Raw genomic sequence first — 18,068 nt, 5'->3', positions numbered from 1 at the left:
TGTTCACAAACACCGGAGGCTTTCACAAATAAATTGTCAGATTAGACTGGACATAGGTGGACTCCATTTACTAATGAGGTGACTTCTGAAGACACGTGATAGTCTTGGTTTTATTCAGGGGCATCAGAATTAAGGGTTATGAATAGTTTTGCATGCCACACTTTTCATATTTTTATTTGTACAAATGAAATAATTGAAAACCATGAATGTTTTCATCCCATTTCACAATTATGCTGCTATTGTGGTGGTCCATTCATCACATAAAATCTCAATAAAATAAATTGAGATTCATCTTTGCAGTGTGACAACATCTGGAAAAGTTTAAAAATACGTTTGCAAGCCAGTTAACTTTGATAAATATTTTTACTTTTATAAACTCGATCTTACTCTAAGGAGTTCCTTGTGACTCTGGGTTAAGGAGGGTGTTATGGTGCTTTTTAATGTCTGAGTTAATTTGTGAATATATCAAATGCAAGTGGAAAAACTGCAATACAAAAAAACTACATAAACTAATGAGAACACGGGTGTTAATACATAAAACCTTCTAAGAAGTATTTCCATTCATTTGGGGTACAAATTTAAATATAACTGCGATATTTTTACCAGACATTCATCGATTAAAAATGAAATACAACGCCTTCGAATTACGCTTTCGAGAATAGCTAAGCCACGCCCACTTGTTAAACCGTGCGTATGCGCTGATTGGTCACTATAAGGCACGCACGCCACGCACACCACGCACGCGAGGCACGCAGCGTCAAATCATCACCGACCATGGCGGAATGTGGCGGAGTTGACAGCAGCAGAAGTGGCCACACGATGGATAAGAGCATCACCCTACCGCCAGACGAAATATTCCGCAACTTGGAGAACGCGAAGCGCTTCGCCATAGACATAGGTACCCGCGAATGTGCACGCTGTCTCGAGTCACTTTCCCACGAACGGCGCGGCGCTGCCCCGCTCGTGACTTCCAGCGAAAGTAAACAGCATAAACCTTCAAGCGTTGAACCGTCTGGAACGGCAACGTTGTCGCTTGCATGCCTGTTTACCCCGCACCGCGGAGGTCTGGCGAGCTTTTAGGATTATTTTATTTTAAACTGCTTAACAACTTTGGATAAGTGCAACAAGCCTGCGCGTTAGCTGCTAGCTGCCCCGTGTGGAGATCAAGTCTCTTCACATAATCAATCGGTTCAATAACAAACAAGTGAGTTTAATCATTTTCACCCTGGTGCTTAACCTCATTGGACTCTTTCTGTTTGGTCGCTTTAACAGGCGGATCCTTGACGAAGCTCGCGTACTACTCAACTGTCCAGCACAAAGTGGCCAAAGTACGATCTTTCGACCACACTGCAAAGGTGTGTGTGTGTGTGTGTGTGTGTGTGTGTGTGTGTGTGTGTGTGTGTGTGTGTGTGTGTGTGTGTGTGTGTGTGTGTGTGTGTGTGTGTGTGTGTGTGTGTGTGTGTGTGTGTGTGTGTGTGTGTGTGTACTCTTATCAGCTCAAGTAACGAGTCCTGATTTGACGTGCAACAAGAGGTTGACCTCAGCAGCTGCATTAACTGAAACGTCCTCTCTTTGGTTTTGGTTCGCAGGAAGCTGCCAGTGACAAGCTGTACGAGATCTCGGTGCAGGAGGAGGTCACCGCTCGGCTGCACTTCATCAAGTTTGAAAACGCTTACATCGAGACGTGTTTGGACTTCATCAGAGACCATCTGGTCAACACCGGCACCAAGGTGATCAAGGCCACGGGCGGAGGTGCGCACAAGTTCAAGGAGCTGATAGAGAAGAAGCTGGGACTCAAGTAAGCACGTGATCCATGTTTGCATCTATGCTGGAGGTTTGGAGCTTGCTCGTTCTCAGTGTGCGTGTATTGCTTTTGTCTGGGTACACAGTTGGGAGAATAACTGCAGTAGTTGTGTAGTGGCGTAGCCTGACCAAGTGTCTGAGGCCCTAAGATGGATATGAAGTTCAAAAGCGTACCGTTGCGTGTTCAAACGAGAGAGAGAGAGAGAGTAACATTTCTGGCATATTCTGGATGTCTGTGTTGGAATGAAACACCGGTCCCACTCAAAGACAAATACTTTGTACTTTTACTGCAAGACGAGTGATTTTTCAGGTGAGTGCTTTATTATAAATACTATTTAAAAAGGTATTTGGTTTACCGGCTTGCACCTTTGGCAGTCCCTTTTGCTGGCCGGGCAAACGTAAACACAAAAGCGACACATGACGTTAATGCGATTGTCGGCATTCTTGCGCTGTGAGAAATATCTATACTTCATGTTTTTGTAGGTTTTCTCAGTTATTTTGGTAGTTATGATGAGCGAGAAGGTAAATGCATTTAGGATTGGAGAATTTTAATACACCCGCTTAACTGTACTGGATTTTATTGATATTCGACTGATTTCTGTTCCCTTTTTTTTTTTTTTTTTTTTTCAATCTTTTGTTGGAATATTTTGAACCCTGGTTTAAAATATCTCCTTCATGTATTACTATTTTACAACCTGAGTAATGTGCTGCCACGTGAGAAGAGTCGACAGTTAACCAACTTTTGAATGAAATACTCACCGGGTGATGAATATTTTTGAGTCAAAGCTTCCTGTACTGATCTGAAGCAACAAATTCAGATTATGTAATCCGCAGATAAAGTGGCAAGATTACTGTATACCTGAAGAAAAATGTACTTCAGCCCCTCCTCAACAAGAACAGTTAAACTTCTGGATATTTCGGAGATTGTATCCAGAGTATAAATACCTTATAGCTTGGTAAATGAGATTGGCTGTTCATATAGAGGACGGCGCAAACGGATCTCTCGTTGCTTTCTGACAGAGTGGACAAAGAGGATGAGATGACCTGCCTCATCAAAGGCTGTAATTTCGTGCTGAAGAACATCCCCCACGAGGCTTTCGTGTACGCCAGGCACGCCGACTCGGAGTTTCGCTTTCAAACCACCAATCCAGACATCTTCCCTTACCTTCTTATAAACATCGGCTCTGGAGTGTCCATAGTTAAGGTGAGCAATTGGATCGTAGTTATTTTAAAGAAAAGTCTTCATGGTTATTTTACCTGGAAACAAAGTGGAATACCATCTGTTTATTTGAAAGACGATGCCTGGAACCAATTTATTTTAAAATAAATGTTACTGTGGATTCGACGTGTTTTTGACATCAGGATTAATTGCTGACCAATTAAACACTTGCCATATTTCAAAGTTTAAATATTCACTTACGGTGTGGACACTGTAAGAGCAATGTAGCACATTTCTGTGTATTTGTTGAACTAAACTGTCAAACTATTTTCAAAACTCAAAGTATTTCTACAGTCTGTCAACAACCGACATTTATAGAAGCTGACAAATAAGGGTTCAGTGTGTAACTGTCACGGTTAAGACGCATCTTTCTTTCTATAGCATCAGCCAGGGCTGAAGTGAAATATAATCTTTAACTCGACAATAAATTTACATGCGAATTTGACTTATTGCCGTTTTATTCATTCGCTCGCTAAACAATATCCCAATGTTCCCCATGTTCAACAGGTTGAGTCAGAAGACAAGTTTGAGAGAATTGGAGGAAGTTCAATAGGTGGGGGGACATTTTGGGGCCTTGGCGCTTTGCTCACAAAAACAAAGGTATGTTGAATGTTGCTGATTTCCTTTCATTGTCAACCAGTTCAATTGCTGATTGGAAGAAACTCTTTGCTCTGTTGAACCTCTGTTGAAGGAATTTTTCCCTTTTTTTCTCTCTTTCTGTGTAGAGATTTGATGAGTTGCTGCAGTTGGCCTCCAAAGGGCAGCACACCAGCGTCGACATGCTTGTTAAAGATATCTACGGGGGATCTTATGGGTGTTTGGGCTTGACCGGGGATCTCATTGCCAGCAGTTTTGGGAAGTCTGCTACTGCTGACAAAGGTAACCACTAAGGCATATGGACTTTATCTAACAATCGTGAACATTGCTCCGGATTTAGTTCTGACTCTGGCAGGAGCAAGCAGCCTTGATCCAGAGGTCTGGTTGGTTCTTAACATAAGAGTTAGGATCAATGTTTTTTGTGTCTGTTCATATTGACGTAGAAGCTTGCTCAAAGTCCTAACAAAGACTGAACTCTTTTCAGTTAATATGTCCAAAATGGTCATTTTAGTATTAAACCCTCAGTGTATTTTGACTTTGAAAGAGGCTTTGACATATGAGCATATAAGTGGCTCGCTCTGTAGGGCCTTCGCTGGCGGCAGCTTGAGTTCATGGTTGGTTAAACTATAGCCAATTGGTGACCCAATTTCAACAGTGTGAAGTACCAGAATATCCAGTGAAGCCCGGACTGTTGAAATCTGCTCTCTTGGTGTATTCATACTCGGAATATCACAGTTATAGTCTTGTTTTTCTGAAAACATGAGACAAATCCATTGTACTTTAATCTTCAGACATCCTAGTGGACTGTCATTATAATCAGTAAATATGATGAAGGTTGCCTCCCGCATTATGCCAGAATTTCAGTGTGGAGGGACTGGTTTTAGTTTGAAATGTGGTTACTCTGGAATGTTTTTGACATAGTTATTGGAAAAGCGATTGCTTTTCAACAAGTGTTTTGTAACTGTGAACAAATGGCACAATCCGTTACGAAACGTGTTTATGATTTTCTTATGAAAAATCATAAAAACCAAGGAAATTTGAGTTTGGTAGATTAAAAAAATAAATTAAAAATTAAAAATAAAATCCCTCCTGCAATTCAGTGTATGACTCTTCAGCTCATGCCAGTTAAATCAATTAAAATAACTAACTTGTTCTTTTGACTCTGATTTACTAAGCACACTTATTCAACAGATTAAGCTGTTAGGCATTGGCAGGGGTTTTCTTTTTCAATGGACACAACCCTCTCATTCCGCTTCACTGATCATCCCACAAATGCATGTTGGTTACAAATGCGGCACCATTTAAAAGGGAAATGAGGTAATCAAGAACTATACTAGGAAATAACAAACCTAATAATCTATCCACATATTACTGCTTGATTTATTTATAACTCTGCTCTGACTTGTAGAGTTTTCTAAAGAAGACATGGCCAAGAGTTTACTACATATGATCAGCAATGACATCGGGCAGCTGGCCTGCCTCTACGCTAAACTGCACAACCTGACCCGGGTGTACTTCGGAGGCTTCTTCATCCGAGGCCACCCAGTCACCATGCACACAATCACCTACAGTATCAACTTCTTCACTAAGGCAAGACGACTGCTGCTCTCTGCTGACTCCAACCAGTTCTTACTGTCTGCTATTTTTATTTTTTTTTATGTAGTCATGAACTTTTGGTTTGTTTTTGTCTGAACGGGGGAATGTTTAACCCTTCACCTGGATTTCATGCCTCTGTTTGTTTTTGCCGTTGCAGGGTGAGGTCCAAGCACTGTTTCTGAGGCATGAAGGCTATCTGGGAGCGATTGGAGCTTTTCTTAAAGGAGCAGAAGAAGACAGTAAGAAAAACAGACGGCAAATGCCTGCTTAAGTAAATCACGACCACATCTAAGGGTTGATTTGTAATGTCACAAAGAAAAATGGCATATATCTTATCTATGAATGACCACAATTGGAAAAAACTACCAAAATGCTTGTTTTTATAGTTGGTCGATACTCAATCCAGCCGTCTTTATTGAAGGAAGTTGAGTGTTTAAGAAATAAAGGTAATGACATTATTAGTAATAATGATAAATAAACTGGATCAATGTGCAATCAATCAATTATACTTTGTTAGACAATGCAAAAATAACCAAAACAAGTAAAGGCATGCATGTACTCTATTAACTGATGGCAAAATCCCTAAAAAGTGTAGATTTAAGACTGGATTCCTGTTTAACTTCTAATATCAGCATTGGTAAAATCTTTAATAATGTGAGTAATGCACAATACATATTTGCATTAACGTCATGATTCTGTTCTTTTAGATCCAAACCAGTACAGTTGGGGTGAGAATTATGCGGGAAGCTCTGGACTGATGAGCGTCTCTCCAGACATGAATCCCATGCAGCGTGCTCGTAGTGGAACGGTGAGTCTGCGGAGTAACTGTGTGATCGGTGGGAGCCTGAACCTTTGAGAAGCCACTTCAGCGCTCATGAAGTATTTAATTTCAGCTGATCTTCCACTGATTTGATGATTTTGTTCACCATTTTCTGTCCAGTTTATGAGAATTTTACACTTCATGTGATCACCAGCAGCTTCATTGCGCCTGTATGATCATACAAAGACATTCATCACATCAATCTTCACTCTGATAATCTTTTTTTTTTTTTTTTTTCATTTCCTCTCCATACATTTCTCGAATTAACTCTCCTTCAGTTTCCCGTAAGTACCTTCGTCTGAGTCACCCGTTTGCTCTGGTTTGGCCTCTGCTCACATTTCCCCATAAAAACATCGGACCGATGTGTTCGCGTCTCGCCGCCACTCAGTCGTGTGTTTTAGGAATGAGAGCCCACGTCACAGAGATGGATATTTATGTTGGCTTTAGATATCCTTTTGCTGTTTCCTTCTATGGTAAATCAATATTGTAGTCCCATCATATGAATCAATAACTGTGACTTTGCTTTTTTATAAATATCTGAAATATTTCAGCATATATACTTCTGGCCACTGAGAGCTTTTAACCTCCATCAGTAGCTTCCTCCTCTTCGCAGCTTCAGTTTCTCTGCTTGTCATTAGTGCAACAACTGGAAATTAGATTGTAGCTCCTCTTTGCTCTTCTGGCCCCTCGTGAAATCTCGTGTGGATGTAGCGTGTGTGTTTATAAAAAGAACTGACTTCTTCTAATGGAGTATTGATTGTGTGTCCAATTAATGAATCTTCTAACTCACCACTGGCTTTAGGGATTAAATCCTGCTTTGACCTTCCCTCTTGTTTCTTACGTGCCTCATCCACCTCTTCCCACTTGTGTTGTTTGGGTGAAACAGAAAGCGTTGACATGAGTGAAAGACCTTATAAATGAATGTTTGAAAGAAGGATGCTTTTCTTTTTTTTGTGTAACGAGCTGGGACGGTTGAAGGACATCACTAACACTGTAAACGCTTGTTTGGTTATTGTGTCTAGTTTGACATGTTGGAGATGGACCGTCTGGAGAGGCAGCTGGTGAATCTGCCTCTGCTGCAGGACGCGTCCTCGTACATCCCCGACACCGTGGACCTCATAGAAGACGCTCCAGCTCGCGAATACTGGCTCAAGTGCTTTGAAGAAACCCTGGATGGGGTAGAGTCAATCAGTCGATCAAGCGTTGTTCATATCGCGGTGATAAAATGAAAGGATGGCGTACAACATATTATACGTTTATTTCAACACTCGCACAGAAAGTGACGATTTTGGTTTCGGAGATCAAGATTGTTGTGTCTCATCGAATAGCATTTTCTGATTTTGCTGCAGATAAAGCAGCATTTGAGTAGCACATAAGGTTGCCATCCTTGTTTCTATGAGCAGGTGGCTAAGCGAGCCATGGCGAGCCAGCCCGACACGCCCGAGGCCGCCATGCAAGCCGAGAGGTTCAGGCACAAATACAGACACAAGCTGCAGACCCTCCGCCACCAGCCATTGTAAGGACTGCCGCTGCTCTTGCATGCATGTGTTTGAGACAAAGGTCACTTTTAGTCCAAACTAAAATGCTTCTCTTCATTGTTTGCATTAGTTTCTTGTCTTCATATCTGCTGTAACTTCTGTGCTGTTTTGGTAAAAAAAAAAAGAAATAGACACTGATGTTAATTCAGTTGGTTTATGGGAATTGTGTGTTCGTGTGTGTGTTCCTCTGGCTAATGTAGAGTGCTTCTCTTCTCACCTAGTGCTTATGGATCCCTCACAGTGAGAAGTCTGTTAGACACGAGGGAACACTGTTTAAACGAGTTCAACTTTCCTGATCCCTACTCTAAGGTCTGACTGAAATCTATCAACTCTCTTTATCGTTTTCTCCTTTTCATTTTCTTGTTATTTGGTGTTTGTTTTTTAAAAACCATGACATCTACAGGATTTAAGTTTTTATTTTATGGTAATATTTATTTTTCACATTTCTAGATGTAACAATTTAAAATATTGTTGCATTCATGTCAGACTAATGGTGGCGTTACATCTGTTGTGTTTCAGATCAAAGAAAAGGAGAACGATGGTGCTCTCAAGTACTACCAGAAGGCAGTGAAGTCCTTGGAGGAGCTGAGCTGGGAGGACAGACAGTTTGCCCTGGTCAGGGGCGTCCTGGCTGGGAATGTCTTTGATTGGGGAGCCAAGGCCGTGTCGGAGTGAGTGGAGTATGTTGTTTCGTCCGTGGTGGCTGCATGGTGCTGTAGTGGTTACAACTCTCTACTTGTGACAAAAACACCCCGGTTTGATTTCTGGCTCTGAACCTTTTGTGTGGCCTTCGTGTCCAGGGGGTCCCCTGCCTTTCACTCATTGTTGGCAGTAACCCCCTAAGTGGGAAAACACAGGTATGGAAAGTGGATGAGACGCGTGTTGCATTCTTGTTATTTTTGTTTGAGCTCTGAGAGGTTTTCGCTGCCTCGATCAAGCTTTCAGCTTTAATTAACATTAAGCTCCTTTGAGGTTGAGTACCTGTAAAAGGATTTATTTTGAACTTACTTAAAAAAACAAATGCAAGTATTGAGGAATGCCTGTATACCGGACCCTATGGAGTTTCTGCAGGGTTGTTCAATTTAAATTTTGTATAATTTAATTTTCTTTCTTACTTTATCCACTTTAGGAGCACTGAAGCCGGTAGTGGCTAACAATGGGTGAAAGCAGGATAAAAGATGGGACGGCCTCCAGTCCATCACGGGGCAAAACACAGAGACACATGGCCACACGCTCACCAGTTAAACTCATGTGCCTGTTTTTGGAATGTGGCATCAAACCGGAGAATGCTGAGAGAACATGCAAGCTCCAAACTGCAGTCCTAATAATGTGCTTATAATGCATCTGGTTATATAGAGGAAGAAGAAAAAGCTGTTTATTCAGGCTGTAGTTTTCCATGAAGCCTGGCATTTTATTTTCAGCATCAAAGCTCACAAAAGCCGTTTTTGACTCAAACATGTCTTATCTGTGTACTCATGTCACTTCTGTACATTTCATCATTGCAGTGTCCTGGAGTCCGACCCCGAGTTTGGATTTGAGCAAGCCAAACAACAGCTGGAAGGTAAATGGTTAACTTTTATTCTTCAACTCTGTCTACACTATATATATATATATAGCAACATGGGCAGTGAGCAGTGCTCCATGTCCAAACTACCCGTCTTTATGCAGCCTGTGTGGACTGCTGGATTATATCCACCAAAAAGATGGAGTCTCCTCAATACATGAAACTTGTGTGGCAGTGAATGCCTCTTAAACTCTTCCTTTATGTTTACTAATGTGATACTTGATGCCTTTTTTTTTGTTTTTATCTCTGCTCTTGAGCTGTTTGATACGAGATATCCTTCTGCACATTAATTTTTTAATGTCTCTGTTGGTTGTTAATTTTGTTTTTATTGAGACGCAACACTTTTTCGGTTCCTCTTTCAGAACGTCCATGGCTTGTTGATTCGTATGACCAGTGGTTCGAGAGATTAAAGGTCAGACTTGTCAGAATTGTCCACACTCAGTTTAGGTTTAATGTGACCTTTCATTGAGATGGAGGCTTTCCTCACAGGAACGCTCCCAGCATGCATCGTCAGTCTGGACACAACAAACGCGCACTGACACACGATCCCAAAAAATTTGTATTATTAAGTAACCCAATCGGCACTTTGTATCAGCAAGTAACCAACCTTAAGTAATTGTATATAGTTTGTATCGTGCTTTCCTATCCCAGATAAAACGATCTCAGACATGTTCTACACTGTTGGTTTAAAGTCACAAACACTTTCTGATCAAACTGACAGAAACTGAAATGTTTTCATTTCTCAATATGTTTTTCTGCTCTTGATCAACACTTTAATTCACTTGATCCCGATTTTTCTCTTGCAGGGTCCCCCTCACAAGTGTGCCTTGTTTTTCGTAGATAATAGTGGACTTGACATCATTTTAGGGGTGATGCCGTTTGTCCGAGAGCTTCTCTCTCGAGGGACACAGGTTTGTAACGAGCAGTGGGATTTTTAATAAATACTGCATATTTGTTAAATGTCACCAAAAGTCACTGATGTGCCCACCATTCAGGTCGTTTTGGCCAGCAACTCTGGTCCAGCTTTAAACGACGTGACGAATGGAGAACTGGCGATACTAACGGAGAGAATTGCTGCCATGGATCCTGTCATCCAGTGAGTGTTTTGTTTTTTAAATTTTTCTTATCATTGAAAACTGTCATTACATGCACGAACATTTAAAGTATTTCAAATGTTTTGTTTATTGATTTCTATAAGGACACATATTCATTTCTATTGTACAATCTCTACATTGACTATAAACAAGAATTGAGGTGAGGTTTCAGCGAACTCTGAGAAAAGCCTGCAGTTAAGAAAACAAAATACAGTTTTGATTTATGGCTTGAGGCTTCCTCTGGTGGCTGAAGTTAAGATGCATTTCATCCACACGTTGGACCCCAGTGGTCATAATGCAACAAACGGCAGATAAAAAAAATTCAAATGAGAAGCTGAACAAAATATAGATTAAAAAGTTCAAAATGAAACACTTGCACAAACGTCACATAGTCTTCATGTGATCTCCACTTGCTTTGGCAGCAAGAACGTGGCTCATTAAGACATGAAGAGTGGTGTTGTGTACAAGCGGCTGAAAAGCAGTTAATGACTTGTTGTGTTTCTGTGAAGAGCCGGCCTGAATGAGGACAGACTCACGTTGGTGCAAAGCGGCTCCAGTTCTCCCTGTCTGGATCTGAGGTTGGTTGCTTGATTTTTCTAAACGCATTAATTGTGTTACATGTATGGCTTTGAGTGAGCAACTTCAGTGCTGCACACTCACACAGGAAGTGTTACGTTTGCCGTGTATTTATGTTGACACTTGTTCACACAATAACAGGAACTTCAGGTCAAAATTCAGGGGACGGATTCTTATTCTTTTTTTTGACAGTCACTAAAAAGGACTTCTAACACTTTGTGATAACTACGCCAACTCACTGTGAGCTGGATGAAATGTTTCTTTGTAATTTCTCTCTCTGCTCTTGGCGACATGAAAACAAAACAAAAACAAATCCAACAAACGTGCAACAACTTGACACATGCAGAAGTTAGTCATGGATCAAAATAGGAACACTTGTGAGTATTTACTGAGCCTGGCAGTCCTTCCAGTAGATGTGACCGTCCAGCCTGTGTGCTGCCAGGATCCTCTGCAGGTAGCAGAAGCGTTTAGCACCTGCCAGTCCGGCTGGCGGCGAAGTCACTTCCCCACGTGGATTCGCCGTGACGACACGGCCACAAATAATCCACAGGTCAATGTGTGAGCTTTCATTTACATACGGATGACATGCGTTGTCTGGTCAAATTATGCCAATAGATGTATTTAAATGCAGTGTTAAGGCCAAAATCATGCATTAATCATATCTTTGAATTTGATTAGTTGTTTTTTTTAATAGCTTCTTTTTTGTTTGTTTATTCATTGAGAAGCAAATGTATTCTTTCCATTGCTGTTTTGCAGACTTCCTGAGCATTTATTTTTAACTTGAAGTCGATCTTATTTAAAAAAGCACCATTGCAAGTACTTTACAGATGATTGACATGAGAAAGAATATTCAACAATGGCACAAACGTTGACGTATGACTGCTCAAGCGTTCACAATACAAAACATGCAGATGTCCAGAGTGATGAAGTTGAATAAAGGAGACTAACACATGCCCGAAACCATGATAAAATATGTAAAAGGTGGGACAATGATATGCCGTGTATAAGAAAACTAATACCAAATCGATAAGAGAGAGTCTAGATAATTATTTCTAAAGCCTGCAGGCATGAGGGAAATATACTAAGAAATTCAATAAAATGAATGTGACATTAAAATTTCAAAGTTCTGGAACAAAATTTAATCAGAATTAAACATTTATAGAAGAGGATAGGATCTTATAAAAGATTTCAAATAAACCAACGGCCAGTAAAATGACTTTAAAATTGGGTGCCCTTCGTTAATTGGGTATATTTTGTCTTCCTTTGAGAACTTGACTGAAGCGGGCTCTTCTCTTCCTGGAGGAAACGGTCGGACGTGTTTTTCAGTGGCTGCCGTCTGTTTTTGCTCTGCAGTCGCCTGGATAAAGTTCTGGCCATGGTGGTCCGCGAGCGTCAGACCGACCTGGTGATCATCGAGGGGATGGGCCGAGCCATCCACACCAATTACTACGCCAGGCTGAGCTGCGAGAGCCTCAAGATGGCCGTCATCAAGAACTCGTGGCTGGCCGACCGGCTGGGCGGGAAGCTTTTCAGCGTGGTCTTCAAGTACGAGGTGCCGCACGGAAAAGCCAGTGAGGACTCGGCAGCACCGACAGCCTCCTGAGTGTGACGGACAAAAGGTGGAAGGTTGAATTGGAGCGAGTAGAATTTGTTCAATCTGAATGTGAGCATGAGGACTGCCTCAGACTGAACGAGTGATTGTAATCTTGACTGTTCAAGTTTTGTTGGGTATCTTTTTTTGTTTTGTTTTTTTAAAAGGAAAATCAATACCGGGAAGATTTAGCGATTTTATTTTCAGTGTTTTTTACTTTAATTTTGAATAAGCTTCAACTTCAGGTTGATTTTTGCTTTTATCAACGTGTCGTTCGTTTCCAGTGTTTGTCCAGTCGCCTGTCGGCTCACTTCCTGTTCGCCTCACTAACTGCTATGAGGTGTGTGTGTCTGTGGGGGGGGGGGGTCATTCCCCAGGTATGTCTAGTACACTTTTGAAAGATTTCGAGGAATGAGCCAGGAGCTAAGCTTTCACTTTGCATCAGTCCCGTGACGTGAGTTTCTCACTGATGTAAGTTTGTGTTGAGCGGAGAACGAGCCTCTTCTGGCTGAAAGACTTTTTAACATACGGTAAAGCATATTTAATGTGCCTTAGGCCAATGTGATGTAAATGGTATTCACTCGGATTGCGTTTAATTTCAGTTGAACATCACTACATCAACCAGAAGGAGCCAGTTAAGTGAACTGAGCTTATCGAGCGTAGTGGGTCCTTTTGTTCCATGTGTAGCTGTCGAAGGGGGAATTGGGGCAGATGTTTTAAAAATGGGGAGAAGCAGCACTTTATCGCAGTTATGACGTTACACCATGTTTCCCCACAAGGTGGCGGTGTTTCACTGCATTAGTAAATTCTTAATTCACTCACCTTTCTCGAGGTGCTTGTTGTTAGAAGAAACACTACGTTTTCAGGTTAAATAATCTGGAAATGGAAAGACACTGAGCCGGTCAATGAATACTGTAATGAAATAGCATGTATAAAAACGCACTGTAATCCACCCACCAGTCAAAAAAACAAAAAAGCAATTATTTGAAGGCAATAACACTGCAGCACCGAGTTTTAACAAACAGGTGAGTGTATTGGTAACTTAGTGAATATCTGAATTTAATCAAACAGATTTAAAAAGCTTTGCATAAAAAATCCTTCCAAAGTTAAAGTCACTTGACTTGTGGGCTCACCTTTGCAATATTGTAATTGTCATTTGTACAGATATGTGACATACAAGTGTGTACATAGTATATGTATATATACACACATCTATATAAAAGCATTTGCATAATTTCAGTTGAGGCCACTCTGCACAATTTTATGTATTATTCCTCTGACAATCAATTTTAATTAAATGTTAAAAACCTATTTTATCTTCTTTTGTGTGTGCATGGTCTTTTTCTCTTTGTGGATGTGTCGGGAGAGTTTCTGTCGAGTAGAAAAATGAGAGTTGAGAGCTGCCCCATATTTATATTTTTTTTTAAAAAAGAAAAGGGAATCTGCCCGTGGCAGTATGAGAGCTCGACACCCTGGTATGTGGTGGTTGATGCCTGCTGGGGAGCTGCGAGCTGATAATGCATGAGGAGGCCTGGCAGGGGGTCCCGCTGCTTTTCCTCTTGCTCATCACTCCGACTGCCAGAAACAGTCGAACGCCAGCTCTGTAACATGCCCTCGTGGATTTCATGACATCTGCTGGTAGCACATGCACTATCTGCTTTTTATTTCTAATTTCCTTTATACTTTTCATTGCTTCATTGCACTCGGCATTAATGCCGACGGTCAGTGTCTCGACCCATCTACTAAACATCCAAACCAGCATTTGGCAGATTTCTTTCCAAAGTTTGTTGCTGCTGATCTTGTTTTTCCAGTTTCTCTCTTTATTAGCGTGCGTTATAAGTGATGCAACAAAGAACGAAAGATCCTATCATGTGTCGTATCACATCCCCGACAGTCTTTGCTCCCGCTGAAAAATGTTTTGTGTTTAAACATGTGACTAATTAGCAGGGAACAGGAGGAAATAATTCAAATAAAAGGATGCTAATGATGCGTTCAACTAATAAATCATGACATTTCTTTCATCCACATTACAGCTTTTTATTCTTAAATTAGAAAATCACCCCAGTCTGTAGTGATCCTTATACCAATTCACCCTCTTTAGAGCTGCAGTGACTTCAAAACCTGCAGCTCAGCGTCAGTTTCTTTCTTTTTCAAAATTTTCAGATAGAGAGTGGATCCGTCTTTTCTTCATACATATGGCACGATAGCCTTTTTTTTTGGTTAAATCCTTTAACAAACTAAGAAAAAGCAATACACAACAGTGAGCTGTTTTTATATGTGGTGAGGTTTTGAGTTGATTTGATACGATTACATCTTGAAGATACGGTAGTTTTTAAAATGTCAGCGATAACACCTCATTCAGGTAAAACGAGCCACCTGATCTACCGCTACACTTGTTTTCCATTGACCATCTCTTCTGGACCCTCCGGTTGTCTCTTATAAAAATACAAGATGGGAGAGAAATAAAACTACCAGACATCAACGACGACAATAAAGACTTCTGTTACTGCATCGTGTGCAAAAGCAGCGCTGCATAAAGTAAAAGTGTAGAACGCTGATATTCTGATAGGACGTACTACTCTAATGTGGCTATAGCTTCAAGGTGATATAGTTGATAAGATTTGTCCAGAAAGAGCAGCAGAGTGAGCCAGGAGGTGGCGCTATCGCCTCATAATGGGAAAGTCCCCCTGTTTGCTCATGGGCTTGGGGTCTTGGTGGAGTTGGCACGTTCTCCCTGTGTGTCTGGGTTTTTGTTTTGCCCCCAAAGTCTAAATACGCATGTTCGGTGTGAATGTGAGTGCATGTGTTCCTGGTTCCCTGTCCGGTGCCTTCACCCTGCAGGGATCGGCTCCACAGACCCTCAGTCCTGAGCAACATATGAACATGAATGGTAGAACATGAGTGAAAGGGTCACTTTTTCATTTCCTCCCCATTGAAATGCATATGTATTCCAGCATCTTCCTTCAATGCAAAGAGATGCCCATAATTCGGTTGGTGAGTCTAAATGGCCCATATGTGTGTGTGGGTGATTCATTCTATCTGTTAGTCTTCTAATAACTGACAATCCGGCTTCCGCTCATAACCCTCTCTTGGATAAAGAGTCCAATCATGATGCTCTGAAGCCCCACCTTCTCGCTTCCATCACCAGCTCTGGAAAGCTTGTGTGACGACCTGATAAATGAGTCCCATTCGGGAGAAATGTACTAAAAGAGAAACCGCTTGCATAATATGAAGATCCAGGATGTAAAACTTTCAGCAACAAGCTGAACTGAAAAAAAAAACATTGGCGATTCCGGCGTGCATCCTGAGAGGATGTTCATGTTCAACATTTACTTAAAAACCCGATAATCTCCATGTTTTTTTTTTTTTTGAGGGGTCGTAAACTATAAACTGGAACATTACCGAGAGAGATTGAGTTTTGACTGATGGGTTTCAGGGTGGAACCGTGGATCGTGTGATCTGCAGTCTGAGGGATCCACAGTGGTGATCCAATGGCAGCTTCCCGTTATAAACTCACTCCCTGAACCTCCAGGCCACCACTTCCTCTGCATTTCTGACATTATTGCGAAATGTTCAAATTTTGTTCAAACCTCACAAATCTCATTTTCAGGTAAAGGAATATAAATCCAGCTTTTACACCTGATTCATGAGTGTTTGAGCCTTTTTTCGGATAACAATGGGAAGAAAAGGAAAAAGCACCACGCCAGTTAATCACAGGGCTGAAACACACACATTTACACATGCAGCCAATTCGAACTCACACGTTGACCAAACAGCCATGTTTTTGAACTGCAGGCAGGTGATTCAATCACTCATGGATTTTTTTGGTTTTGCCCTTAATTTGGGTGTCTGTGTTCTTTTCTCTGCAGCTGCCGAGGAACTGTCCGGTTTTTTTGTTTGTTTGTATTTTTTCACTGTATAACTTTCTAATTATAGACAAGGCTCATAATGCAGTGATAGCGCAGGCCCTGAGAAAACAGTGCAGCATTGACTGTAACTGTTTACATAACACTAATTACCGTGGTTACCGTAAACAGAGATTTCAAAGGACCCTTTTTATTTTTCTTGAGCCTTCATTTCAACACCATAGCTGAACCTTTTGTTTCTCCAAGTACCGAAAACACCACTTCAGGTTACCCGAAACACACAATGCAATTCTCTGTTTATCACTATTGCTTGTACGTGTAAATATGTGTGTGGTGCGTGTTTTTGTAACATTCGTCTTCAGATCAGGAAACTATTGCCCAGGCACTCGCCACCTCTATAATTCTAGTGAATGGGGTGACACACAAGAACTGTCAGAGGAAAAGAAATGCTATTATGACCTTCAACTAGGACGCTGTCCTCCGTTTCACTGGTTCTCTTCTGTTTCCCGTGAAAACAATCTTATATAACACTGTAGTGTATGCAGAAATAGAGCAACAGTTATACCGAACATGACAGTCCCAGAGCTCTTGATATTCCTTCATTTCTGCAAGTTCAATAAAATCATTTTTTATGCATTGCTTTTAGATGTTTTGAATTCTTCAATTTCTTTCCCAGAGGTCATTTCAGATGTTTTTCATTCTTTTCCAATAACAGGTAATACTGGCTGAAACTGGTGGAGGCAATGTATCCACCTGTCAGCCTGTTGCAGCCATTATCTCAATGGGTAAAATAAGTAGAAATATCGTAATTACCCAATTTGTGTGATTCTTTTTCTTTTGAACGCAAATTAAAAGTTTTAAATACATGGCTTTTTCTATTAGCAGACCTTTATATGTATCCTCATAATTGCAGATCTAGAGAAAGAAAAAAGTCACTCCAATGAACAGCCCCCATCTGCATTCAGAGTGGAGGAAACCTGTATTACTTTCAGTTTCAGATGTTTACACCCAAAGTTGCAGCAACATCGAAAATACTAATAAAATAAACGTGTGGGGAATTTCATTTCTGCTTTTGGCTTTGATTCTAGCAGTGTGCTGTAGAGTTTCCTCATGATCTCTCAACAAAAGCCTCGTCTGTCTGAAGTCACATGAGCGCTACGGAGTCCTGTTCGAAAGACATCTACTGAGTTGATATCTTATTCAAGTGTGACTGACAGAGGAAGGTTGGTGCTGCTATATATATATATATAGATATATATATATATCTATATATATATATAGGAAAGGAGTAGTGTAAGAGCACTTTGATAATGCCGTCTACACCATCTTGAATAAAGTTGAATTCATCAACCAAACCTTATGTGTATAGCATCTTTCAACCAGTTGAATTGATGATTAATAAAAAAGATCCATCCAGCCTCCAGGGTTACAGGCTGTTTGAATCTGAAACCATCTGTCAAGGGCAAAAGCAGCCGATACACAAACACCTGCACATGCATGCAAACTCTCACACTTAGAGAAAAGATTAACTTCGAATGCCTGTCTTTCCACCGTTTTCTGGGAGGAAGAGGGAGTAACCAAAGGAAACCCAGTCATGCACAGGCAGAACATGCAAATCCAAAGCCCAGAGTCCCCACTGTGAGGTGAGAGTGGTCACCACTGCTCCATTGTGTGGCTCAACTTATTCAACCACCACACGCAAATGTGTTCTCTCCATTTACATGTTGATCATCACCTCATTTGTTATTATTAAACCTCCGATGTACCATTAATTACCAAGTCAGATGTCAGATTTGTTTTTTTA

General features: G+C 41.0%; 1 protein-coding gene across 2 annotated transcripts; it reads left to right on the top strand.

The window, feature by feature from the left end:
* The first annotated feature begins 757 nt into the window (after window positions 1–757).
* pank4 (pantothenate kinase 4 (inactive)) lies at window positions 758–14,390 on the top strand. Of its 2 annotated transcripts, none has more exons than XM_080462366.1 (19): window positions 758–898; window positions 1,273–1,355; window positions 1,590–1,798; window positions 2,824–3,007; window positions 3,530–3,622; window positions 3,748–3,901; window positions 5,028–5,209; window positions 5,373–5,454; window positions 5,923–6,023; window positions 7,058–7,213; window positions 7,439–7,551; window positions 7,795–7,882; window positions 8,093–8,244; window positions 9,079–9,134; window positions 9,500–9,549; window positions 9,944–10,048; window positions 10,133–10,233; window positions 10,741–10,809; window positions 12,161–14,390. In XM_080462366.1, the coding sequence occupies exons 1-19, from the start codon at window positions 775–777 to the stop codon at window positions 12,408–12,410; spliced, it is 2,352 nt and encodes a 783-aa protein (XP_080318492.1). In that variant the 5' UTR covers window positions 758–774; the 3' UTR covers window positions 12,411–14,390. The 2 variants fall into 2 exon arrangements, with proteins under 2 accessions (XP_080318492.1, XP_080318493.1); XM_080462367.1 differs by having other exon boundaries at window positions 760–898; window positions 1,273–1,328.
* Window positions 14,391–18,068: the final 3,678 nt, after the last annotated feature.

The sequence above is a fragment of the Lipophrys pholis genome (genome assembly GCF_963383615.2).
Source record: "Lipophrys pholis genome assembly, chromosome: 4".
In the NCBI taxonomy this organism is placed as follows: Eukaryota; Metazoa; Chordata; class Actinopteri; order Blenniiformes; family Blenniidae; genus Lipophrys; species Lipophrys pholis.
The sequence above is the reverse complement of the archived record's forward strand: the minus strand, read 5'-3'. Positions and strand labels throughout refer to the sequence as shown.

What these genes read in the sequence shown, in the direction of transcription:
- pank4 (XM_080462366.1), top strand. Translation starts at nt 775, where the DNA reads ATGGCGGAATGTGGCGGAGTTGACAGCAGCAGAAGTGGCCACACGATG. An exon ending in GTCTGCTACTGCTGACAAAG is followed by an intron (nt 3,902 to 5,027) that starts GTAACCACTAAG and finishes TCTGACTTGTAG; the next exon opens with AGTTTTCTAAAGAAGACATG. An exon ending in TAAAGGAGCAGAAGAAGACA is followed by an intron (nt 5,455 to 5,922) that starts GTAAGAAAAACA and finishes CTGTTCTTTTAG; the next exon opens with ATCCAAACCAGTACAGTTGG.